Source organism: Sorex fumeus, unplaced genomic scaffold (assembly GCF_029834395.1).
Source record: "Sorex fumeus unplaced genomic scaffold, SorFum_2.1 ptg000098l, whole genome shotgun sequence".
Taxonomy (NCBI): domain Eukaryota; kingdom Metazoa; phylum Chordata; class Mammalia; order Eulipotyphla; family Soricidae; genus Sorex; species Sorex fumeus.
The window spans coordinates 76,578,405-76,605,203 of NW_026606155.1; the positions used below are offsets into that span (position 1 = coordinate 76,578,405).

Here is a 26,799-nt window from a genome sequence, read left to right on the forward strand (position 1 = left end):
CTTCCCACTGTACTATTGCTCCAACCCCGTATTTCTAGTTTTTTAAAAAATTTTATTTTAGTCAAACATTGTGATTTACTAAGTTATTCATAGTGGGTTTTTAAACATACAGTGTTCCAGCACCAGTTCTGCTCAGTGTCAATTTCCGGCCATCAGTGTTCCCAGGTTCCCTCTCCTTCCCTTCCAACCCCAGCCTGCCTTCTTGGCAGCCACCTTTTTAAGTTTGGTTGTAAAGTTTGGGTCTCATAATTTCAGTGTTGTTGACTCTGTGGTTTGGATATTTTTATGTTTTTTAAAATATTTTAATGCAAATAAATTATTGTGGCTTTGATTAGTTTCCTTGGTAAGGTTAGTGATATAGAGCACCTTTTCATATACCTGTCACTCATTGTGGAGCACTATCTGGAGCACTGATTGTGATATTGAAAAAATATGTCTGTTTATGTTTTAGGTCCATTTTAAAGTTCAGATTTTTTGATGGATTATATGAGTTATTTGTATACATTGGATATTAGTCCCTTATCAGATATAAATTTTGCAGGTATTTGCTCCCCTTTATTACATTGTCTTTTCTTTTGTTGATGTTTCCTCCACTGTGCAAAAGTTTTTTTAATTTGATGTTGTTCCATTGTAATGCTCTTTTAGGCTTCCCCCCCCCCTTTTTTTTTTTTTGCTTTTTGAGTCACATCCAGCAATGCTCAGGGGTTATTCCTGGCTTTTCACTCAGGAATTACTACTGGCGGTTCTCTGGGGACCATATGGGATACTGGGAATCGAACCCAGGTCAGCTGCATGCAAGGCAAACGCCCTACCCACTATACTATTGCATAATATATTTAGAAACTGGTATTAAAAATTGCTAACTCTGGGGTTGGTGAGCTAATTTAACAGGCTGGAGCATATGCTTTGCATGGAAGAGGCCCAGTGGGTTCAATCCAGGTACTTGACCAAGCAACCCCCAAGCATTTTTCTCGTGAGGAGTAGCCAGGTATAGCTCCAAATCAAAACAAAACCAACAACAAGCTAAAATGTTGGTCACACCATGAATCATGTTTTAAAGATAATTTGCTGCATTAGTGATGTATAACATAATAATAGCTAACATGTGTAGTACATAACCAGGCGCCAGACATTGTGATAAGTGGATTATCTTATTTAATCGTCACAGCACTGTTCTAAAAATAGGAGGTTAATAAGTAACTTGACCAAGATCACATAACCAATAAATGGTTAAAGCACGAGTCAAACCAAGGAGGTCTGGCTTCAAAACTTGTTTCCCTATTAGACCTTACTGCCTAGTCCTTTGTTTGATCCTTTGTTGTTGTTACTTTTGTTTTGGGGCCACTCTTGGTGGTATGCAGGGCTTACTCCGGGCTCTGAACTCAGGGATCAATCCTGGCAGGCCTGGGGCACCTTATAGGATGCCAGGGATTGAATACAAATCGGTCATATGCAAGGGAAGTTCCTTACCCGCTGTATTATTGCTCTAGGACATTTTAAAAGAAACAGACATGTCCTAGAGATACAACAGAATCTGTATTCTGTATAGATTACAGATGCTTGAGGTCCTGAGTTTGATTCTTGCACTGTATGGCTGAGCCTCGCGTTGAACCATCCCACCTGGTTGGCCAGTAATGCTGGAAGTGGCCCTAGGTCCCTGAATAGTGTTTGGGATAACCCCCCAACCCCCCAAAATAAAAGGGATAATGATAGTACCATTCAACTAGAAGTAATTAGTAATTCCTTACATTCCTACATGCTGATTGAAATGTAAAATGATACAGATTTTAAAAGTTTGGCAATTTTCATAAGTTATTCATGCCCTTAACAGCACAACCCATCTATTCCAGCCTTAGGTATTTACCCAAGTATCTCTTTATACTAAGATTTATATATTATTATTTATAGCTATTTTATTAGAGTAATGGGATCTGGAAACAGCCCCGATGTCTGTCAGCAGGTAATTGGATAAACATGTTGTTGTAAGCACAAAAGAATACTGTTCTGTAATAAAAAGAATGGACTATTGTTACATCTAACAGCATGAACTATTAAGATAATTATGAGGAGTGTAAGAAACCATAACAACCTTCCCTAAAATATTATATTCTTTATAATTCTATTTACATAAATTCTAGAAAATATAAATATATAGTGACAAAGATCAAGTGGTTGAGGAAGGATTGCAAAGTGGCACAGGAAGTTTTGGGAGATGATATATAGGTTTACTCTTGATTATGGTGATATACGTATATGCATATATATCTAGAGATGATGTATACTTAAGTATATATAAATGCATACACTTTATATCAGTTATAATTTATTTGTAAGCAACATCATGTCCAGTTAGTATTTAAATTTTCCTGATTTTTATACATTTTCGCATTTTTTAAAATTTATTTATTTATTTATTTTTGCTTTTTGGGTCACACCTGGCAATGCACAGGGGTTACTCCTGGCTCTGCGCTCAGAAATTACCCCTGGCGGTGCTCAGGGGACCATATGGGATGCTGGGAATCAAACCCGAGTTGGCCGCGTGCAAAGGCAAGCTCCCTACCCGCTGTGCTATTGCTCCAGCCCAGTTTTTAAAAACTATTATCTGAGCTAGAGAGAGTACAACAGCTAGGGCACTTACCTTGCATGCACCCAATCTAGATTCGATCTCTAGCACTGTATATGGTCCCCCGAGCACGGCTGGGTGTGTCCCAGAAATTTTTTTAAAAATGTCTAACGGTATAATTAATTTATAATTTTTTCAATTCTAAAAAAGAGTTTCAAATTCCTTTTAATTTTTTTTTCCTGTAAAGTATTTGTTGAGGAAATTGTACATTGTGTTCACAGGAGTTTCTGTCAGTGTTTAGCAGGTTTTACTCTATTTTTAAATTAAGTATACGCTTTTTTGTTGTTGTTGTTGTGGTTTTTGGGGCCAGGGGGACTTGGGGCCACAAACAGTGATGCTCAGAGATTATTATTCATGGCTCTGTGCTCAGGAATCACTTTGGTAGTACTCAGAAGGCTGAACCCATTCTCTACGTGCAAGATAAATGCCTTAATTTGGTACTATTTTCTCAGCCCCTAAATTGCTGCATTATTTAACTTAGTGGTTGGTAATAGATAGTTGAAGCTTGACTTTGTTCAAGTTATCGTTTTTTTAGCAAAATTGCATAGTAGGTGGAGAAATAGTACGGATGTAAAGCCTTTCATGCTGTTGACCCCAGTTTTATTCTGATACCTGGCACAGCATATGGTCCCACAAGGACCTCCAGGAGTGATCCTTGACAGTAGAGCCTGAAGTAAGCCCTGAGTACTGCCAGGTGTGATCCCCCAACCCCTAACAAAAACAACAACAGCAACAACAACAAAAAGGTATACTAATTTAAAATAGAGTAAAACCTGTTATGCTTAGGGGTTACTCTTAGTTCTCCTGGTTGTGCTTGGGACGATGTGATGCTGGGGATCAAACCTACGTTGGCTGCGTGCAAGAAAAGTGTGCTATCCGCTGTGCTATCTCTCTGGCTCCTTGAAGGCCCAGAATTGGTCTCTAGCTCTGCCTGGAACCGCCTCCTCACAAGCATCACCAGTGGTTTTGTTTCATTGTTTGGTTTTTTGGCTTTTGGGTTCACCTGGTTTTGGCTCAGGAGTTATTCCTGACTCTTTACTTAGAAATCACTCCTGGCAGTGCTCAAGGGATCATACTGGGTGCTAAGAATCAAACCCAGGTCAACCACGTGGAAGGAAAGTGCCTTACCCACTGTATTATGTCTCTGGCCCCGTACCACAGTTTTTATCATAGTCTTTTCTCATCAACTAAGTCCCTATGAAATTATCTGTGAAGTTTCATTATTAGTGCTCTTTGTTCTTTCTCTAAACTTTGTCTTCTACTTTGGAATCACTTTGATAACTAGAATTGTTTTCTCCCTAAGTTTTAACAGATTGTAGGGGAAGTAATTTGATACCCAGTGTGTGTACACACACACACACACACACGCACGCACACACACACACACGCATCGCATGCACTTATGTTTGAATCAATTGCCAATTATTTGCCTCTTATCTCTTCATCTTAATTTCTGCCTGTATTCAAAATAAACACTGTTGTGTGAATTTTCTCATTCTTTGCAGCAAAACACTGTCAGTAATCAAATATCATTGTACAGAAGGAAGATGAAGCTCGTCTATTTCCAGGGTCACATAGCTATTTAAAATAGGAAAACTGGGTATTTTACTTGTATTTTCTTATTTTGTGTGTGTGTGTGGTGGGGGGGGGGGGGGGGGAAGGTGTTTGGCCACTGTTGGCTGTGCTCAGAATTTATTCCTGGCTCTGCTCAGAGGTTACTCCTGGTAACTGGTTAGCTGCATGGGAGGTAAGCTTCTTAATCCCTCCCTGTACTTAAAACCTGGGTCAGGGTTTTTTTTTTTTAATCTAATCTTTTACTGCACCAGTCTTCAAAGTTGGATGACTTTAATTTTTCACCCAGGTGGTGAGTTGTGATACCTATTTGCTTAGTGAGCAGAAAGCTTTCCTGAGAACTGGGAGGGGCAGGGAAGCCTGGAGGCATTTATAGATAAACTTTTTAACTCCCACTGGTCTCCTGAAGAGTGTACTCACTGCACAGGGAATTAAAGGCATCTGCAGTTCTCAGGACAGGGGCCAACCCACACTGATGAGTGAAGGAAATAGCAAGCATGAGGGCTAGCAAGATATATTTCACTTGATTTGAGAAATGTTGCTGGAGCTCCCAGGACTAAAGGGTAGTTTCCTGGAGAAAACAGGAATAGGATATAAGCCCCAGTGGAGCTGTATTTAACCTCTATTAGTTAAATTAGTGCTGAGTGTCTGTGGCAGTGTTTCTCAACCTTTTCCCAGCCTTAACCCACTTCTGGCATTATTTCCTTCCAATAGCCCCACTGTCCTACTGGGTGGCCCCCTAGTCTTGTACCCTAGTCACCCATTTATACAGCTTTCACCTGTGCTCTCCTTGGAATATCATGGGGGCCAACGGGGGACTTATAGTCCCCACATTGAAAAACGCTGATCTAAGGAACCTAGTGAGATACAGAAAGCTGAGTGACGTGTGTTGTGTCCCATTATTTTTAAAAGCTGGGTTATTGAGGTATAATTGACATGAGTTTTGATATGCACACAATTGTGTAACCACTTCTAAAGTCAAGATGTAGAACAAGTCTCTAGCTGCAAGACCTTCACTCTTTTGTATTAAACTTTTCTCTTCTATTAGACACTGACAGCTATTGAAAATGTTTTTTCTATAATTTTATCTTTTCTAGAATGTCAGAAAAATGAATCTATATAGACGAGTCTAGCCTTTTTTATAACATAGTGAATTTAGGCCTTATGATATACATATAGGGAGATAATTTCTATTTATTGCTGCATATAGGTAAAGGTAAAGGCCCTCCCGTTGTTCGTCGATTTGCTCGAGCGGGCCCAGTAACGTCTCCATTGGAGACTTTGTTGTTACTGTGTTTGGCATATCGAATACCTCACGGGGAGCTTGCCAGGCTCTGCCGTGCGGGCGAGATACTCTCGGTAGCTTGTCGGGCTCTCTGAGAGGGGCGGAGGAATCGAACGCGGGTCGGCCATGTTGGCTGCGTGCAAGGCAAACGCCCTACCGCTGTGCTATCGCTCCAGCCCATAGTTGATAATATTTATTTAATTTGGTTTTGAGGCTACATCAGCTGTACTCAGGACATTAGTCCTGCCTCTGCAGTCAGTGATCACTCCTGGCAGGCTCAGGGGACCATGTAGGATGCCAGGGATTGCACCCGGGTTTCTGCTTGCAAGGAAGACACCCTACCCACTCTACTATCACTCTGGCCCCTATAGCTTTATCTTTTTTGTAGAAAATAATATACATATACATATATATGTATATTGTTTTTTCGGGGCTGAAGCAATAGCACAACAGGTAGGGTGTTTGCCTTTCATGCAGCCAACCCAGATTCGATTCCATGTATCCCATATGGTCTCCTGAGCACTGCCAGGAGTAATTCCTGAGTGCAGAGCCAGGAGTAACCCCTGTGCATCACCAGTGTGACCCAAAAAGAAAAAAAATTGTCTTTTCATATTTAGTTTTTGAAAGAAATTTCTGTAATGTTTTTCATAAAGTTTCCCAATTTACATTCCCATCAATAGTATTTTAGAAAATAAATGTTTTTATTATTGGGTGGGATTGTCCCAAGTAGTACTCAGGGGGCCTGGGGGTCAACCTCATAAGGTCCCCCAAGTCTCCCAGGAGTGCAGAACTAGGAGTAAGCCCTGAGCCCCTCCGAGTGTGGCAAACAAAACATGAAGTGCTGTGACATCAGTGTTAGTGGAGGTGTATAATTTTGTATACACAAAACATGAACATATTGTAAAAAGTAAAATAATTTTTTTTCAAGTGCTATGCTGGTTTGGAGATATATGACTCATTTAACATTTTTGTTCTGTTTATCTGAGGTTCTGGGTTTCATCACTTATACTATCCTCCTGACCCCCCCACAAACGTGCTATACTGTATGTGACCATCAGGATTCAGGGATGGAATAATAGGTGGGAATTAAGTTTTGGGAAGCTAAGTGGTTAGGGAAAGTGAACAGCATTTAGAGTTGACTTGGCTCCTTTCACAATCATCATCAGTGCTATAAAGGATCTCTTAAAACTTCAAGTGACTTTAAAGATGCATTTAATTTTTTCTTCAAGTGAGAGGTCAAAATAAATGCAAGATTGTAAAGGGTTAAAGTGAAAATAGGAACCCAAAAAAAGCACTCATTGTAGAAATTTGGCAGGACATAGAAGTAGAGAAAGACTATGATAGTCAATAGGGGAAACCTGAGCATATTTTAAAGCAGAAAGAGGAATCAGTTCAAAGGGAGAACTCAAAGATAGAAAAGCATGTGTAGGAGCAGAATTAGTTGAGGTGAGAAGGTAAGAATGAAAATTTAATGAAGTTGCCCTAATTTTGGAAAACTTGAAATAGATCTTCCTGTGAAATGTTATTTCTTCATGTTGATGTTTATACTTTTTTCACCTTTTTTGGAGGAGGAGGGTTGGTCTAAACTCAACAGTGTTCAGGAACCATTTGTAGCTCTGTTCCTAGCAGTGTTCAGGGTACCATATGTATTTCTGGCCATTCAAACCTGGATTAGTTAAGATAAGAGCCTTAACTCCCTTTATTATCTCTCTGGCCCTGTACTTTTCGGGGGGTGTGGATGGGGGTCACACCTGGCAGTACACAGGCCTTACTCCTGGTTCTGTACTTAGGGGTCACTCCTTGCTGGCCCATCGCCATATGGAATGCTGGGGATCAAACCTGGGTCAGTTGCATGCAAGGCAAACACCCTACCCATTGTATTATCATTCTAGTCCTGGCCTTCACTTTAAAAATTAAGTGAGCTACAACACCCAATAAGAGAGAGAGAACAAAAGGGAATGCCCTGCCACAGAGGCAGGGTGGAATGGGGATGGGGGGAGGGACACTGGGAACCGTAGTGGTGGGAAATGGGCACTGGTGGAGGAATGGGTATTTGATCATTGTATAATTGAAACCCAAGCACAAAAATGTGTAAGTCTGCAACTATACCTCATGATGTCTCACTATTAAAAATTAAAAGAAAAAAATAAAATAAAATTAGAATAGTAAAAAAATGTTTTCATGTAAAAAAAATTAAGCATGTGTGTCTCTTATACACTAATAAATTAGAACTTAATCAGCAAAATTATAGTTAGCACATCTATCATCACGAGGATAGTGCTACAGCAAATAGGATCAATCTTTTGTGACAAATGCTTTAATACATATATATGTATAAATGTATATATATTATACTTTTTTATTGAATTACTGTGAGATAGACCCTTACAGCTGTTCATGATTAGATTTTAGTAATACAGTATTCCAAGACCCATCCCTCCACCAGTGAGTTTACAGATTTAAACAAAAGAAAAAGGCAAAGCTTGCTATCAAAACCACATAATACATGTTTTTATGATAGTGAGGACATGCTAATAAATTGTTTCCTATAAAAAAAAGTAATAAATGTAATGAAAGGTATCGAAGGCCTCTATTCATAAAACTCAGCATGATAGAGGGAAATTAAAAATGACCAAAGTGAATGCAAGAATAAAGTGTTTATGGATTGGAAGAGACAATCTTGTAAAGATGTCAGTTCTTCCCAAACCGATCTATATTTCCAAAGATACTTCAATTAAAATATCAGCATTGTTTCTCTTTTTTTTAATGAAGGTGTTTTTTATTTTTAAAAAATGTATAGCTAATAGATGGAATTTATATGGAAATACTTAAAGATCAGAGATAAAGTTGAAATACTTTGTAAAAAAAATTAAGTGAGCTATAGAAAACTTTTCATAAGACCTCATTAAGTTAAATACTTCTTCATATTTTAAAAACAATTCATTGTAGAAAATAAGAGGAACACATGCATAATAAATTACAATTCCACTACTAATAACTTGTTAATGTTTTAATGGAGCCCTTTTGAATAGATTGATCATGTTTTATATGTATATATGTATATATATATGAATAGATATATCCATATAGGTATCTTATACTATATCTATATAGGTACCTTGTACTATATTTATATTCATAAGTACAGTCTATTGGAATTCTTTTAAAACAGGATTTATGTATTTGACTTTTCAAATCTGCTTTTTGAGCTATGCTAAGTAACTTTTTTTTTTTTACTATTTTTTTTATTTGGCTTTGGGGCCACATCTGGTGATACTTAGGGGTTACTCCTGGCTCTACACTAAAGAACTTTTCCTGGTAGTACTTGGGGGACCATATGGGATGCGGAATCGAACCCAGGTTTGTCTCTTTCAAGACAGGCACCCTACCCATTGTACTATCTCTGGCCCACTACTTTGTTTTGTTTTGGTTTTGGACCACACTTGACATTTCTCAGGACTTACTCCTGGCTCTGCACTGAGGAATCACTCTTGGCAGGACTGGGGTGATCAATTTCACTATTCCTTTGTGAGCACTGATCCTCTTTGGATCACCCCTCACATTCTTAGTTCCCTTTTTATCATCTTGCTTTCAACTTGATCCAAATACCTGGGTTTACAGATACCAAGACAATTTTTGAGAGTCTGGTAGCTGAATTTAGTGGAAAGGAAAGCAGTATCTTCATGCCTTAAAAAATGTCCCAGAAAAATCTTATCTTTATTTTATTTTCACTCTCTTACACTGAAATTCTTAATCTATTTTTGGTGGGGGAGGGGTTGGCCATACTTGGTTGTGCCCAGGACTTATTCTTGGCTCTATGTTCAGGGTCATCTGTCACTCCTGCTGGTGCTCAGGGGATCATGTGTGGTGCCAGGAATAAACTGAGTTTACTACAAGCAAGGCAAGGGCTTTACCTGTCTCTCAGACCACTCACTGAAATTCTTGCTTTTCTGTTTTTGTTTTGGACCACATGTGGCTGTGCTCAGGGCTCACGCCTGGCTCTGAGTCAGGGATCACTCCTGGCGGGACTCAGGACCATATGGAATGACAGGGATTGAATTTGGGTCAGCCACATGAAAGGCAAATGCCCTATTAACTGTACTATCTCTCTATCCCTCCTCACTCCAGTTCTTGAAGGAAAAAAGAAAACAACATATTTATCCCTCCCTTTCCTTTGTGTGTGGCAACTATCTCATGGGGAAACTTAGAGTTTGTCTTTTTTAAGTAATGTTCCATAAATCTCTTGGAGGGCCTTAGCAGAAAGAAGAAAGGGCTCCCATCATAAGGTGAGGGAAGTATGATATGTGGGCTTCTTTAGAGTTGTTTCTGCCTATTTGTCTCATCTCCTCAGAAGAAATTTTATTTTTGTATTATCGCACTTTTTTAATATTCAAGATTGAAAAAACTGACTCTGGTTGAGATTGAATAAGCTTTAATTAATGCAAACAAAGATATGGTAGAATAGCATGTACCATAAATTCTATAAGTAAACCTCTTGGTGCTGGTTACTTGATCTTTGGGGTTAAAATACTCATTCTGAGGAGCCAAAGTTATAGTACAGTGGGCAAGGTGTTTGCTTGCTTGTCTTGCATGCAGACGACCCAGGTTAGACCCTTGGCATCCTGTATGGTCCCCTGAGCACCACCAGAGCCAGGAGTCAGCCTGAGCATTGCCAGGTGTGGCCTCTCTCTCTTTCTCTCTCTGTCTCTCTGTCTCTCTCTCTGTCTCTGTCTCTGTCTCTCTCTCTCTCTCTCTCTCACACACACACACACACACAAGTGGAGGGGGACAGAGGGATAATAGAGCAGGTAGGGAGCTTACCTTGCATGCATCTGACCCAGGTTTGATCCCAGCTTCCCATATGGTCTTCCAACACGGCCAGGAGTAATTCCCAAACTTAGAGCCAGGAGTGTATGAGCATCGCCAGATGTGTCCCAAAACGACTTAATAAAATACAATAAAATTCTTTTTAACTTCCAGAGTTTTAGGGAATACTATGCACACCCTTATGTAATAGAGTGACTCTGTATGGAGATTGGAGAAGAATCATTGATAATAGGAATATTGATTTCATTCTTTATATAGTTTTTCAAGAAGAGATAAAATTGCTAGTGAAATCGCAGAGTTAAATATAATAATCTGCTATATTATATCAATGTAGAAAGTTTTAAGTTAATTTGGTCTTGAGCAATAATTCAAATTATTAGAGACAAAAGTCCAGACCTGTTTCATTCCTGTATGATGAGTTCTCCCCATTGTTGTGATTAGGTAGGGAGTGTCTGAACTCTTAAAGCTATTTAATCTCTTGATTTGGCAGCCATTGTAGATTATATGAACAGACTTCATCTTTCTCTTAGAAAATAGTTATTATAGGGGGCTGGAGCTATAGCACAGGGGGTAGGGCGTTTGCCTTGCATGCGGCCAACCCGGGTTCAATTGCCAGCATCCCATATTGTCCCCTGAGCACTGCCAGGAGTAATTCTTGAGTGCAGAGCCAGGAGTAACCCCAGAGCATCATCGGATGTGGGTTTACCACTCTCCCTGCAAAATAGCCAGTGCAATCACTGAATTATCTTAAGAAAATATGTACTCTAACTAATGTTCAGAACAGTTATAAGTGTTTTGGTCTCTTAGTATTTCCTGGGTTTTGCTTTTTTTCTAAAAAGTCTTTACTTTTATTTCTTTTTCATTAAAACACTCACATTTCTAGAATCATTCTCTTGAGCTAATCTTAATCCCATTTTATGTTATTTTTACTCTGTATTAGAAAATTCCACTTTAGAAATACCTAGAAACCTAAGCATCAGAGAGAGTACATCTGGACATTTGCCTTGCATGGGGCCATTCTGGTTTGCTCCCCAGCACCCCATACCGTCCCCCAGGCCTGCGATGAGTGATCCCTGCTTGCAGGGCCAGGAGTAAGCCCGGAGCACAGCCAGATGTGTCTCCCCAAAAATCTTGTGTAAAAATCTTTTGTATATAGCTATTGCAGTTTTGATAGTGGCCTTCTCTTAAGAAGTTTTATTGAAGTATATGTTACACCATAAGACTGATGTATAGTACTGTCCACTGTCACTGTCACTGTCCTCCCGTTGTTCATTGATTTGCTCGAGCAGGCCCAGTAACATCTCCATTTTGAGACTTGTTATTACTGTGTTTGGCATATTGAATACGTCACAGGTAGTTTGCCAGGCTTTGCCTTGCAGGCGAGATACTCTTGGTAACTTGCTAGACTCTGCAAGAGGGGCAGAGGAATCGAACCTGGCTCGGCCAGGCCAGCGACTTGCAAGGCAAACACCCTACCGCTGTGCTATCGCTCCAGCTCATGTATAGTACAGTGATTATAAATATTTAGAGAATTGTACAAATATCATCCCCAATATATAACATTTTTTGTTTTGTTTTGTTTTGTTTTGGGGCCATATGCAGCTCTGCTTAGGGCTTTCTACCACCTTAGGGATCACTCCTATTTATAGTTGGGAAACCATATGCAGTGCTGGGGATTGAACAGGTCAGCTGCATGCAAGACAAATGCCTTACCCACCATTCTGTCTCTTCAGCCCCTAGTCCTAGAACATTTCTCTTATCTACTCTCCACTCTCACTATTTGTTGTTGTTTTTTTCTCGCCTCAGCCCTAGAAACCATTAAATTAACATTTTTTTCTTTTTTTTTTCTTTTTGGGTCACACCCAGCAATGCTCAGTGAGTTACTCCTGGCTCTGCACCCAGGAATTACTCCTGGCGATGCTCGGGGAACCATATGGGATGCTGGGAATCGAACCTGGGTTGGCTGTGTGCAAGGCAAACGCCCAACCCGCTGTGCTGTCGCTCCAGGTCCTTAACTTTCTGTTTTATTTGATTTTATGATTTGGGATATTTCATGTTAGTGAAATCACATAATATGTAGCCTTTTGTATTCTACTTCACTTAGCATGGTGATGTGTGTGTATATATATACATATATATACACATATATACATACACACACATATATATACACACATATATACAGACATACGTATATATTAGTATGTAATAGTTTTTCATTTCTTTTTGCTGTTGAATGACATTCCATATGAATATACTAGGTTTTGCTTATCCTTTCACTAGTTGATGGACATTTGGGCCTTTATTCTCTGTTATGAAAAATGTAATGAACATTTGCATGCAAGTCTTTATGTGAACATTAGCTTTTATTTCTCACAAGTAAATATGGAAATGTACGTATGGAAATGTAGAATTTCTGTGTCATCTAAATCTATATTTAACATTTAAAGAAGCTGCCAAACTAATTTTTCAGAGTTGTACTATTTTAAATTTCTACAGTAATGATCAAACCCCGGTCAACCACAATGCAAATCAAGTGCCTTACCTGCTGTTTTATCTCTCTGGCTTACCTATAATTTCTTATTAAAGCTGTTCAAGGTGGTGTGAAGTAGTATCTTATGAAAGTAGTACTGTGGTTTTGTCTTGCATTTTTTAAAATAAAGTCCTCCACTCTTTAAAAGTTCTACATTATATGTTCTTTTAAAAACTGTTTTGGTTGACAATGAAATGAATATAGACAGAAAGACTAACTCTTTTTAGAGGGGCTGGAGCAATAGTACAATGGGTATGGCGTTTGCCTTGCACGCAGCTGACCCGGGTTTGATCCTTGCATTCCATATGATCCCCTGAGCACCACCAGGAGTAATTCTTGAGTGCAGAGCCAGGAGTATCCCCTGAGCATTGCCGGGTGTGAAGCCAAAAAGCAAAAAAAGTAAAGGCCTAAAAGGCCCTCCCATTGTTCATCGATTTGCTCGAGCGGGCCCAGTAACGTCTCCATTGGAGACTTTGTTGTTACTGTGTCTGGCATATCGAATACGTCACGGGTAGCTTGCCAGGCTCTGCCGTGCGGGCGAGATACTCTCGGTAGCTTGCCAGGCTCTCCGAGAGGGGCGGAGGAATCGAACTCGGGTCGACCATGTTGGCTGCGTGCAAGGCAAGCGCCTTACCACTGTAAAAAGACTAACAAAGATTTCTACTCACTGAAGGATCAGTGTTTATCATTTTGTTCAGCAATAAAATATTTTGAATTAAAATATGTAATTTTTTAGACAGTATCTCTAAAGTATGTTGATGTTTTTCTCATGAAAGGAGGACAGAATATTAACAGTGATATCTTTGAAAGGAAAAAATATTCAAATTAGGGATCGGGAGATACCTCAGAGGGCTGAAACAGCATGCTTTGGCATGAAGGAGACCAAGGTTCAATCCCTGACATTACCTGGTCTTTTGGGTACTGAGGGAGCAGTAGCACTGTAGCACTGTCATCTTGTTGTTCATCGATTTGCTCCAGCAGGCCCAGTAACGTCTCCATTATGAGACTTGTTACTGTGTTTGGCATATTGAATACGTCACGGGGAGCTTGCCAGGCTTTGCCATGCAGGCGAGATACTCTCAGTAGCTTGCTGGGCTCTCCAAGAGGGGTGGAGGAATCGAACCTGGATAATCCAGGCTGGACTATGAAAGGCCAATGTCCTATTGCTTTGCTATCACTCCAGCCCCATTTTTCTATTAGTTTTGATTTTTTTTTCTTTTTGGTCACACCTGGCGATGCTCAGGGGTTACTCCTGGCTCTGCACTCAGGAATTACCCCTGACAGTGCTCAGGGGACCATAAGGGATGCTGGGAATCGAATCCGGGTTGGCTGCATGCAAGGCAAACAAACATCCTACCCGCTGTGCTATCACTCCAGATAACTGCCTTCATAGACAAAATATCAAACAGTCCTTTAGGGGACTTTTACCACTAACATCAGCATTTTTTTTTATGTACATGTATGTATTTTGCTTTGGGACTCATTAGAGTTCCCCCAGAAGGTTTTATAGAGTGTGTTTGCAAAGACTGTTTGCAAACCTCTGTGGGCCAGATGGTAGAAGAGAGGTTAAACATCTCAACATTTAAGATGTAAATGTTCACTTTCACTTGGGTCTTCCTCCCAACCTCATTTGGGGTGAACATTTGCATGAACTTTTTTTTTTGTTGTTGCTTTTTGGGTCTCACCCCACGATGCACAGGGGTTACTTCTGGCTCTGCACTCAGCAATTACTCCTGGCGGTGCATATGGATTGCTGGGAATCGAACCCGGGTTGGCCGCATGCAAGGCAAACGCCTTACCCACTGTACTATTGCTCCAGGCCTTGCATGAACATTTCTTATGTTAAAACTGTCTTCGTAGACCAAAAAGCCTTTTATTGGAATGGAAAAGTGGATCTAGGAATCATGACTGTCATAAATGCATGTACAATCATTATAGTTTTTTTTTTCTATTTTGTTTTGTGGGCCACGCTTAGGGCTGCTCCTGGCTTATTGCCCTGGGGGCCTTGAGATTAAAGGGCTCAAATGATTGCCACTCAATGCCTCTTTTGCAAACCACAGCACCCAAAAGAAGAGAGAGAACAAAAGGGAATGCCCTGCCACAGAGGCAGGGTGGGATGGGGAGGTGGGGGGTGGGAGGGATACTGGGATCAGTGGTGGTGGAAAATGGGCACTGGTGGAGGAATGGGTACTCGATCATTGTATAACTGAAACCTAAGCACAAAAATTTGTAAGTTCTACAACTGTACCTCATGGTGTTTCACTAATAAAAATTAAAAAAAAAAATTTCCTCCAGCCCACTGAGCTGTCTCACTCTCTGGCCTTTCTGTACTTTTTTTTCATTTAGTTTTGATTTTGTGCTACAGTGATTATTTCTGGCTGTGTGCTCAGAGATCAATCTTGGTGATACTTGGGGAATCTTAAGCTGTGTGGAGGATTGAACATAAGTCAGCTGTGTGCACCCTACCTGCTGTACTATCTCTATAGTTCCTATAGTTCTTTTTAAGCTGCTTTTACTCCACTTTTTTATCCCCACTTTTTGAAATCCTCAGTATTGCCCATGCCTAAAATTTTGAAAAGATTGTGCTTTTTATAAATACTTTATTTCATCTTACTATTGATTTAGTATTTGACTTTTCTAACTTTTTTTTTAATCACTTTTCATTTGCAGTTTTCAGATTGTTGCCATCACTTAAACTTTTATGCTTCTAAAAACACTTTATTGGGGACTGGAGAGATAGTCCAGTAAGTAGGGTACTTGCCTTGCACACGGCCAACTTGGGTTCAACCCTGGCACCCTAGATGGCCCCTGAGCCTCGCCAGGAGTGAGTACAGATTCAGGAGTAAACTCTGAGCACCACTGATATGGCCAAAACAAAAACAAAATTAAAAACCAAAAAACACTGACTTTATTGAGTACTGCAGAGATAGCTCAACAGGCTGAGCACATACTTGGCATGCCCATATTCAATCCTTAGCACTGCATGATCCCTGGGGCACTGCAGGGAGCAACCTCATAACAGCCAGGAAGGAGTAGCTTTCCATCCTCTGAGTTAGGTGTGGTCCAAATCCGAACTAAAAAAAATCCCTCTTTCCTGGGCTTCAAAAACAACAGTAGGAATGACTGTATGTTATGTAGCACATTATCTTTAACTCAGAGTCCCCTTTCCTTTACAAACAATCTTTGGAAAAGATAATTTGTGATCTAGTTCTGCCTATTTCTCCCATTTTTCTCTCTCCGGCAGCCAACCCTCAGCCTAAGCTCCAGTCACATGCATCTACTTAGGAGATTGCCAAACAAACCATGTTGCTTCATGCCTTTCAGTTCTTCTCATGCTGTTTTGTCAGTGTGCCGTTTGTCCTTTAAGACTTTGTTCAGCACTTCTGTTGTCAGAAGCCTTACTGACTCGCATGTGTTCTCCTCTGTTAGTGCTTATTACAACACTTTTAAAGTTTTGTCTTTGAGAATTCTTAACTTATGGGTACAGGTGGGAGGTCTGTCTATGGATTAGTGGCAGGAAATCTTAAAATTATTTGCAGAATTTTACATTTCTGTATGTGTAGAAATTTCTCTAAGAAAGTTTTTTTTTTTTTCTTCTCTAGGATTGTGTATGAGAAATGTGTGGGAGGGTCATAGAGTATAAGAATTGATTGTCTGGCATGTGGCCCACCCCAGTTTGATCCCCAGCACTACATATGTTTCCCAGGAGTGTCACTGGGTGTGGCCAAAAGAAACCAAAAAAAAAAAAAAAGAAAGAAAAGAAAGAAAGAATGTGGAACTTTTTTTTTATGCATGATTTTTTTTATTATTATTTTTAGTGAAACACCATGAGGTACAGTTGTAGATTTACAATTTTTTGTGCTTGGGTTTCGATTATACAATGATCAAATACCCATCCCTCCCCTGAAGAATGTGGAACTTTTAAAAAACATCATTGCAGTAGGCTCAAGAAAGAGTACACTGGGCAGTACACTTGTCTTGTACACAGCGGACCTGGGTTTAATCCCTGACATATCTGTGGTCCCTTGAGCACTACCTGGAGTAAGGCCTGAGCACCAAGAGGTGTGGCTCCAAACAAAAACAAAACAAAACAAAAAAAGTTACTGCATTGGGCTTTGTAACAGTTTGTAACAGTACCAGCTGAGTTATAGTCTAAAGTTGTGGCTCTGTGGTAGGGCACATGCCTTATGAATATGAGGCCCTGTTTGTTCAACCTGGCAAGTGTCTCTCTCAATCTGTTTTTAGAACAGAATCCTACTTTATTCTCTACATTAACTCTAGGGGTTGGCAAATAGTGCTTGGTAAATGTTTTGAGAGAATTGGGCTTGTGTGTAGGGCATCACCTGAAATAAATTTCTTGTGTGAAATTAGAGTGCAAGTGAGGAACTTTCTCTTGCAATGTAAATGAGTAACTATCTATTTTATCCCTTTTGAATATAATTGGAGTAATAAGAGAGTATGGATTAATTTTTCAAAGATAGAGGAAAATTTTGCAGAACTAGCTATAAGAGTGAAAGGGAAATTTAAGTATTATGTTTAAAGCAAGTCACAAATACAAAATCTAAGTTGGTTCCTCTGGCTTCTTGTGGTTACATTTGCCCACAGTAATATACCTTACATACCACTACTGTATCAATATGATTTCATAACTTATAAGTTTAATACATGACTAGTGATGTGGAAAAAGAGGATATTGATATGTTGCATTGGCAAAAATTGCATGCCATATTACTATAACTTGGTTGCCACGAGAAAGAGAGAGAGAGAGAGAGAGAGAGAGAGAGAGAGAGAGAGAGAGAGAAGAAAAGCACCTTCCATAGAGGTAGGCAGGGGTGGGGGATGGAAGATAATGGGAGGGAACCTGGGGACACTGGTACTGGGAAATGTACACTGGTGGAGGGATAGGTGTTGGAATACTGTATGACTGAAATCCAATCATGAACAGCTTTGTAAGGGACTAACTCAAAGTGATTCAATAAAAAAGTAAAAATAAAGAGATATTGCACATGCCTTGCTTATGCATGACCTTGGGTTCCATTCGTCAAACTGCAGGCTGCAAGCATCACTAGGTATGACCCTGCAAATGCTGCCCTTTCCCAACATTTTTTTTTTTTTTTTGCGGGAGAGGGGGAACAGGGGCAGTGCCCACTCAGTGGTGCTCAGGACTGTTCTTGGCTCTGCACACTTATATCACTCCTGGCTGAGCTCAGAAAACCGTATGTGGTGCTGTAGTTCAAACCCGGGCTGGCTACTTATAGGGCAAGTGTTCTATTCTCTGAACTCTTATTCTGGCTCCCTTCCCTAACTTTTGCAAAAGGAATGAGAATAGAAGGAAATGTAATTTTGTGGAGTGCGTTATCTTGTATTTCCTCCTAGTTCTTAGTTCAGGGTTATTTATTCTTTTTGTGTGTGAAGTAACAATGCATCATATTTTCTGTGAGGCCACAGCTTGTTTTTGTTTTTCCGATGCCTGGGATTGAACCTAGGACTGCAGACATGTAAGTCATGTGCTCTACCACTGACCCACATTACCAGCCAAAGGAACAATGCATAGTTAACAAATAGTTTGGGGGTGTGTGTCATTGAAAACTAGCATGTAAATAGTATATGAAGTTCTCCAGTGAAAATCCACTTCCATCCTTCAACATACATTTATTCTATTCCAGTGGAAGTTTCTAAAAGTCTATAAGTTAGAATTATGACTTACTTTTATATGGTGTGCAGCTGTTTTATTTCCATATGTAAAGGAAATGATCAGGATTTTTGTTATTTACATTTTCTGTTTACTGTTTTTATTTTGTTTAGGTATTTAAGAGATTATGGCATCTGAAACCCACAATGTTAAAAAACGGAACTTTTGTTATGATATTGAGGATCATTCCATTGATCTTCCTAGAAAAAGGATCTCTAATTTCACTAGTAAGAACATGAAGGAGGTAAGTCCACAATTCCAAGGTAGTGGGTAAGACATACCTTATTCAGAATGCTATAACAAACTACCACATACTGGTTATTTATAAACCAAAAGACTTTCTCATAGTTTGGGAAGCTTAGAAGCCCAGGATTTGGCAGATCAAGCCTGCCAGATTTTGTATCTGTTGAGGAACCATTTTCTGATCCATTGTTGTCCATCTTCTAGCTCTACCTCACATGATAGACGAGGCCAGAGAAATTAATGAGGCCTTTCATTTAAGCCACTAATCCCATTCATGAAGTTTGACTGCTAGTGACCTACTTTGTAAAGGAAGAATTTTAATATTTTCAGTGTGAATTTATGAGAAAAATTATCCTTCTGTCCATAACAGAGTTTATGCTGTAAGATTTGTGAATTGTTCTGGTCAAATCTGTTTTAAACAGTAGGAGCCTAATTATTCTGCTTGATTTAGCCAAATTAAATGGAATTGATGATTGATTTTTGTTCTTAATTGCAATGCTGATTAACACATATCATTTCCTTTAAGCCATATTAAAATTCAGTTCTTACATTAAGCATGCTGTAAGTATTTTGTGAGTAGGGATATGAAAAATAGGAAAATAGATAAATTGCTTTCCCAAAAACTTACAGCATACAATGTTGTCATTGAGTGAGACTAGAACATTAGAACAGAGAAAGCTTTAATTGGAAACATTTAAATGTTGAATTTTAGGCTTGTTAATTCCAATCACAATTGGTATAGCTTATTTAAAGAGCTAGCTGCAGTTACTTATTTTTATTTTTCAGGTTAAGAAATCTCCAAAACAGTTGGCTGCTTACATAAATAGGTAAGAATTTCTTTAAAATTGAGGGGAAACAGCAAGTATTAAAAGCTGGCTACATGTGAAAATAGAAGAAAAACAAGTCTTCTTCGCTTTTTTAAAATTTTAATGATTAACTTATTGTCAGGTAGCTCTTTCTGCCAGGTACTATACTAAATATGAGTGCCATCTCTTATCCTACAGTTCTCATAGATATAGGTATCATTGACTCTGTTAAGATTAAAGAAGTAAATTGTTCAGTATCTTATACCTACAGAATGGTAAAGTGGTATTCATTCTCAGATCTGTTGAAATGGGTCCCTTCTCAAAATTATTGTCTCCTTTGTTATTCATCTCCTTACTCTTTTTTTTTTTAAGATACCATGATTTATAAAGTTTTTAAAATAGGTTACAGGCATAAAATATTCTTAGGTCTAGTCCTACCACCCATAGACCCCATCCAGTGGCCCCAGATTCCCTCGTACCCCCTTACCCCCATCTTCTTGAATTTATTTTTTTTATTGAATCACCGTGAGTTACAGTTACAGACTTACAAACTTTCATGATTATGATTCATTCATACAATGATCGAGCACCTGTTCCTTCACCAATACCCTTTACCACCAGTGTTCCCAGTATCCTTCCCGCCATCCCCACTCCTTCCCATCCCCTGCCTCTGTGGCAGGCACATTCCCTCTCACTCTCTTTCCTTTTGGGTGTTATGGTTTGCAGTACAGGTACTAAAAGGCCATGATGTTTGATTCATAGTCTATACTTTCAGCACTCATCTCCCATCCTGAGCGATCCCTCCAACCATCATTTACTTAGTGGTCCCTTCTCTATCCCAGCTGCCTTTTCCCCCAGCATGTGAGGCTGGCTTCCAAGCTGTGGAACAGTCCTTTTGGTGCTTATCTCTACTGTCCTTAGGTGTTGGTCTCTTATTATGTTATTTTGTATTCCACAAACAGGTACAGTCATTCTATGTCTGTCCCTCTTTTTCTGACTAATTTCACTTAGCATGATACTCTCCATGTCCATTCACTTATATGCATACTTCATGATTCCGTCTTTTCTTACAGCTGCATAGTATTCCATTGTGTAGAAGTACATAAGTTTCTTTAACGAATCGTCTCTCTCCTTGATTTTGAATTTTAATTTGGTCGTTTTGGTCCCATGCTGTCACTGGTGTTGGTCTAGTGGTTTAGTTGTATAGGGATACCTTGCCTACCTTACCTCTACACCAACCACAGAGATACCCGAGACCTCTGGCGCTTGCCCCTATGTTATTTCCAGGTCTTCTCTTAATTGCTTTTTGCCCTCAATTCTCTCCTTCCTTGAATTTTTATTTTTGTAATCTAGAGCCAATCTTTTACCTACCTTTGATATTCAGTATTCCCTAGACAAATGTTTCTATAAACAATAATTAGTGGGAACATCTCTTATTTGTCCTGTCCTTGACTTCTGACTTATTTCACTTAATGTATGATCTTCCAGTTCCATTTAAGTTGCAGCAAATTGAACAATATCATCATTTCTTGTGGCTGCATCATATTTCATTGTGTATATCAACCACAGCTTTATTATCCACTCCTCTGTCTCTAGATATCTGTGTTGTTTCCATCTCCTTGCTGTCATACTAAATGTTAGTGAACAAAGGTGTGCGTGTATGTTTTTAAATGAATGTTACAAGTGTACAGTAGAGTTTTCCAGCAGCTAATAGATACATGATACACAGTAGATTGAATGCAGAAGCAGATAAAAGAATCCAGCTCTTTTCTGTCAATCAGATATTAGAATTTGTATAAAAATGTAAGATACTACTATCCTTTTTGCTATATATCTACATATGTTTATATATATATACATACATCTGCATATGTTTATATATTTATATTTATATATTTATATATTTTGCTTTCAAAAATTCGGGATGAGTGTAAAAGACCCTGTAGATTTGTTTTTATTATCTTATTTTAAAATCTTATTTTTATTATCTTATTTTTATTATCTTATTTTTTAAAATTATTATTATAGTTGAGGTAGTAAGATTACAATAGTGTCGATGTTTTATGCTTTGTGTTTAGTTACCACACATAATCTTTACCAGAGTGCCCAATACGCTCCACCACTGTCCTTAAGCTATTTTCTATTCCATCTCTTCATTCTCTCCAGCCTCGTCCCACTTCTCTAAGTTTTGTAATCCGGGTCAAGTATTTATCATTTTAAAAATAACAGGGCCAGAGAGACAGTACAGTGGGCAGAGTGCTTGCCTTGCACACAGCTGATCTGGATTCAATTCCCAGCTCCCATATGGTCTCCTGAGTTCTGCCAGGAGTGATCCTTGAGCTCAGAGCCAGGATTAAGCCCTGAGCACCACTAGGTGTGGGCCTCACCAAAAATAAATAATTGCATACATGTAATAAATATTGCCTAGATAGTATAGGAGATAAGGTACTTAGCCTACCTGGTTTGCTCCCTACACTATATATGGTTCCCCCAAGTACCGCCAGGTATGGCCCAAAGCCCTACCCCTAGATTTGTTTAGAAAGACCAGGGAGGTAGCTCAAAGGGTTAGTATATGTGCTTTGTGTGCAGAAGGCTTAGATTTGATCTCCAGTATCATGTGGTTTGCAACAGGCATCATCAGCAGCCATCCCTGTACAATGTACTGGAAATAACCTCCTACTACATATGGGTTGTGGCCCCAAAACAGATCCAAAACAATTGTTTTTGAAGCATAAGGATTTTAAGAGTATTAAGCATCCTTGACTAATGAGATGGCTCAAAGGAATGAACCACATGCTTTGCATGCAGAAATCCTGTGTTCGATTGCTGACACTACATGGTCCTTCTGTACTGCCTGGGTTGGCTCCCACACTATTGGGTATGAGCCCCTCCCCTCCCAAAAATTAATAAGATACTATTATCTCTGAAATAAGATACTATTGGCTCTGAGTCCAAAACATTTGATAACTTCTTTCCTAAATTATAATACTTTAATCGAAATAAACATTTAAATATTCAAGCCTACATAATTGTTGTATCATTTTGTTAGAGAAAGATTAGTTTATTAGAAATTGTTATAATTTTCTTACTCTGGCTTTTAATATTTCACATTAAAAGCATCTAGTCAGTATGCTTTTTGAAAATCTTCATTTGGCGTAAACATCTTTTTTTTTTAAATTATTTTCTGAATGGTTTACAAACCACCAGTAGTTTCCCTTTTGTTTTTCTCTTTAGATTAAAAACTAAGGGTTTTTTTTTGGACGTGTTTCTGTGTGTTTTCCCCAGTAATGTCCTGGGATTACTCCATGCCAGTGCTTAGGGATCATGCAGTCTTGGGCTCCAGCATGCAAAACATTTGCTCCAGCTTTTTGAGCTGTCTGCCCCACCCTGAAGTTAGACTTTTAAAATCCCTTTTCATTTCAGTGACTTGTGGCCATAAAATGTGGCCTATTAAATCTTTGTGCTTATGCTTTGAGCGTTTTCACATGGTACTAAATTATTTTTACAGAACAGTTGGACAAGCTGTGAAAAGTCCGGATAAACTACTTAAGGTGATTTATCGCAGAAAAAAAGTTCATCATCCTTTTCCACATCCTTGTGACAGGAAAAAACAGTCCCCCAAAAGTGGGGACTGTGACATGGCAAATAAAGAAAATGAACTGGCTTGTGCAGGCCACCTGCCTGAAAAATTACGCCCCGATTGTCGAACATATTTGGTTAGTGCCAGTGATTCTGGTTCTTCACAGACAGAAAACCCATCATCGAAATATAGTACTTTTTTTTCTGAGGTAAGTTTGTATGATAAGCTTAATTTTATTCTTATGATACTATTGCTTTTATCCTTTGTCACAGTCTGTTATCCACCTACCAAATTTAGGCGTATTTGAAAGATTGTGGATCCCTGACACTATTTTCTGAACTTGCCAGATTTGAACCAGAATTCCATTTCTGTGTTAGTCTATTATCTGAGCTGGAAGGACATAATTGATAGCTGCTGTAAATATGCATAATGGGCTGGAGCGATAGCACAGCGGTAGGGCATTTGCCTTGCACGCAGCCAGTCCGACTGAGCCAGGTTCGATTCCTCCACCCCTCTCGGAGAGCCCGGCAAGCTACTGAGATTATTCAATATGCCAAACACAGTAACAAGTCTCAAAATGGAGACGTTACTGGGCCCGCTCGAGTAAATCGATGAACAACGAGAGGACAGTGACAGTGACGACATGTTGCGCAGTAGAGATTTAAAGGAAGGAAAATAGAAGAAAGTTGCCTGTGAAGTAGACTGCCAAAGGAAGATTTTACTGGATTTTCAGAATTGTCCATTAGAAGTGTTGTTTAGGCAAGCCTGCTATGTATACCTGCTTAGGTATCCTGCTCCTCTGGCTCAGGCAAAATTAGTTGTTTAGCAGACTCAAGGGAATTTGGGGGCGAGGTGATATACATTTAGGAAATGAGTTTTGTGGTTTGCAGCCATACTTCAGAAAAGTCATTTATTTGAGGACAGAAGAGAGAGTACATGGACTAAGCCTTGCAACCCTGCTTCCAGAATAAACAAATAAAACAATAAAAATGTTTATTTGAAAGAACAGCTTGATGAAATGAAACACAAATACTTACACATTTATGATGATAATCCTTATTACACATTATGGTATGTTCTGTGAAAAAAACAAACCTGAAGGAAAAAATAATAATCTCAAGATTTGTAAGTATTATTTTTGCTTGGCCTGGTGTCTGGGTCATGCCCAGCTGTGGTTAGCAGCTGCTCCTGCTCAGCTCTTGGGAGTCCATGTGTGCTGCGGATGAAATCTGGAGCTGCAGCATGCAGAGCACACAGGCTAAATATTTCAGCCATGTCTCTGGCCCCAATAAAAACACATTTTTTTTTTGTTTGCATTTGTTTTTTTTTTTTTTTTAATTTTGTTTGCTCACACTTAGCGGTGCTCAGGGCTTACTCCTGACTCTGTATCCAGGAGACCACATGGGGTGCAGGATATTGAACCCAGGTAAACTGCATGCAGACAGACACCCATCCTGCTGTAGTAACACTCCAGACCAAAATTACATTTTTGATAGAACTTTTCTCTTACTATATATACATATATATATATATATATATTATTTGATACCTTTGCATTAACAAAAGATGGATATTGTCCTCTGTGATTCAAACATGCTTCCACAGTTTTTATATTCAGTATGTAACATTGCATAAGAAAATACCTCAGGGACTGGAGCGATAGCACAGTGGGTAGGGTGTTTGCCTTGTATGTGGCCGACCTGGGTTCGATTCCCGGCATCCCATATGTTCCTTCAAGCACCGCCAGGAGTAACCCCTGAACATCGCTGTGTGTGACCCAAGAAGCAAAAAAAAAAAAAAAGAAAGAAAGAAAGAAGAAAATTTTTTGAAATACCATTTAGAAGACTTAGTATTAAGGCACTTCACATAGCCAATTTCAGTTTGATCATCAGCATCCCATATGGTCCTTCAAGCACTAAGTAATTCCTGAGTGCAGAGCCTGAAGTAACCCCTGGACATCACTGCTCCTCCCAATAAAAACCCCAAAAAGGGCCTTTAAATATCAAAATGGTTTTGGGGCTGGAGTGATAGCACAGTGGGTAGAGCGTTTGCTTTGCACGTGGCTGACCCGGGTTCAGTTCCCAATATTCCATATGGTTCCCTGAGCACTGCCAGGAGTGATTCCTGAGTGCAGAGCCAGGAGTAACCCCTGAGCATTGCCGGATGTGACCTAAAAAACTAAATAAATCTGTCACTGTCATCCCGTTGTTCATCGATTTGCTCGAGCGGGCCCAGTAACGTCTCCATTGGAGACGTTGTTGTTACTGTGTTTTTGACATATCGAATACATCATGGGTAGCTTGCCAGGCTCTGCCGTGCGGGCGAGATACTCTCGGTAGCTTTCCGGGCTCTCCGAGAGGGGCGGAGGAATCAAACTCAGGTCGGCCATGTTGGCTGCGTGCAGGGCAAACGCCCTACCGCTGTGCTATCGCTCCAGCCCCAAATAAATAAATATAAAATATTTTTTAAAAAGATCAAAATAGTTTCATTTATTTTTTTAATTTTTATTAGTGAAACACCATGAGGTGGTACATTGTAGACTTACAAATTTTTGTGCTTGGATTTCAGTTATACAATCCAGTACCCATCCTTCCACCAGTGCCCATTCTCCATCATTTACATTTTTGTTAGTGAAACACCATGAGGTACAGTTGTAGTTTTACAGATTTTTGTGCTTGCGTTTCAATTGTACAATGATCAAACACCCATCCCTCCACCAGTGCCCATTTTCCACCCCCACGGGTCCCAGTATCCCTCCTACCCCCAACCCCCTATCCCATAAGTAAATGAAAATGAACATCATATTTAGGATAATACATGCAAGTGAAAAGGTGAAAGAAAAGTAAAAAATAGTGTTACTAATTAAGCTTTAACGATTAGAAGAAAATCAAACAACTTCTATTTGCTATTGAAAATGTTTTTGTAAAAATAAGATTCTAGAGACTTGAGCAATAGCACAGTTAGTAGGGCATTTGCCTTGCATGCTGCTGACCCGGGTTCAGTTCCCAACATCCCATATGGTCCCCCGAGCACCACCAGGACTAATTCCTGAGTGCTTTAGCCAGGAGTAACCGCTGTGCATCGCCAGGTGTGACCCAAAAAAATAAAAAAAAAAAAAAGATCCTAGGCAGCATTGTCTTTTACTAAGTTCCTCCTTGGCTGGCTGGGGAGTTACTTTTCTTTTTGTGTGCTTTCTAATAAATCTTTCTGTTTAAAAAACAAAATAAAACAAAAACCCAGAATAAGATAAAGTTAGCTAAAAAAAGAGAAAGATAGTTGGGAAAAGTACAGGAAGTATACATAGATGTATATGTCAGAAAAGAGAAAGTCCCATATGTAACAATGAATTATGGCCTTGGAGAACTGAATAGTAATTAAAATCAATGTTAAGGAGAAACACTGACATTTTAGTTTATTCACAGATATTTGTGAATAGATAATATTGTGTACTGAATTTATTAGCTAGCTCTGAGTAGGTAGATTGATGAGTGAAAAACCACAAATACTTAAACCCAAAAGATAGTTCAGGAGGTAAGCACTTGGGTTGCAGTGCACCGGTACCACATATGGTCCCCTGAACTCTGCTGGGTGTGGGAGGCCCTCAAAACAAGGACTGCAAACACTTTGATATAGTTATA

General features: G+C 39.3%; 1 protein-coding gene across 1 annotated transcript in view; it reads left to right on the forward strand.

The window, feature by feature from the left end:
• The window catches only part of KATNBL1 (katanin regulatory subunit B1 like 1), a 62,956-nt gene that overhangs the window by 23,987 nt on the left and 12,170 nt on the right, over positions 1 to 26,799 (forward strand). The window contains exons 2-4 of the mRNA XM_056133889.1: positions 18,646 to 18,776; positions 19,562 to 19,602; positions 23,090 to 23,369. Of these exons, the coding sequence (XP_055989864.1) occupies positions 18,660 to 18,776; positions 19,562 to 19,602; positions 23,090 to 23,369 (438 nt within the window). The 5' untranslated portion in view covers positions 18,646 to 18,659. The remainder of the gene's footprint in view (positions 1 to 18,645; positions 18,777 to 19,561; positions 19,603 to 23,089; positions 23,370 to 26,799) is intronic.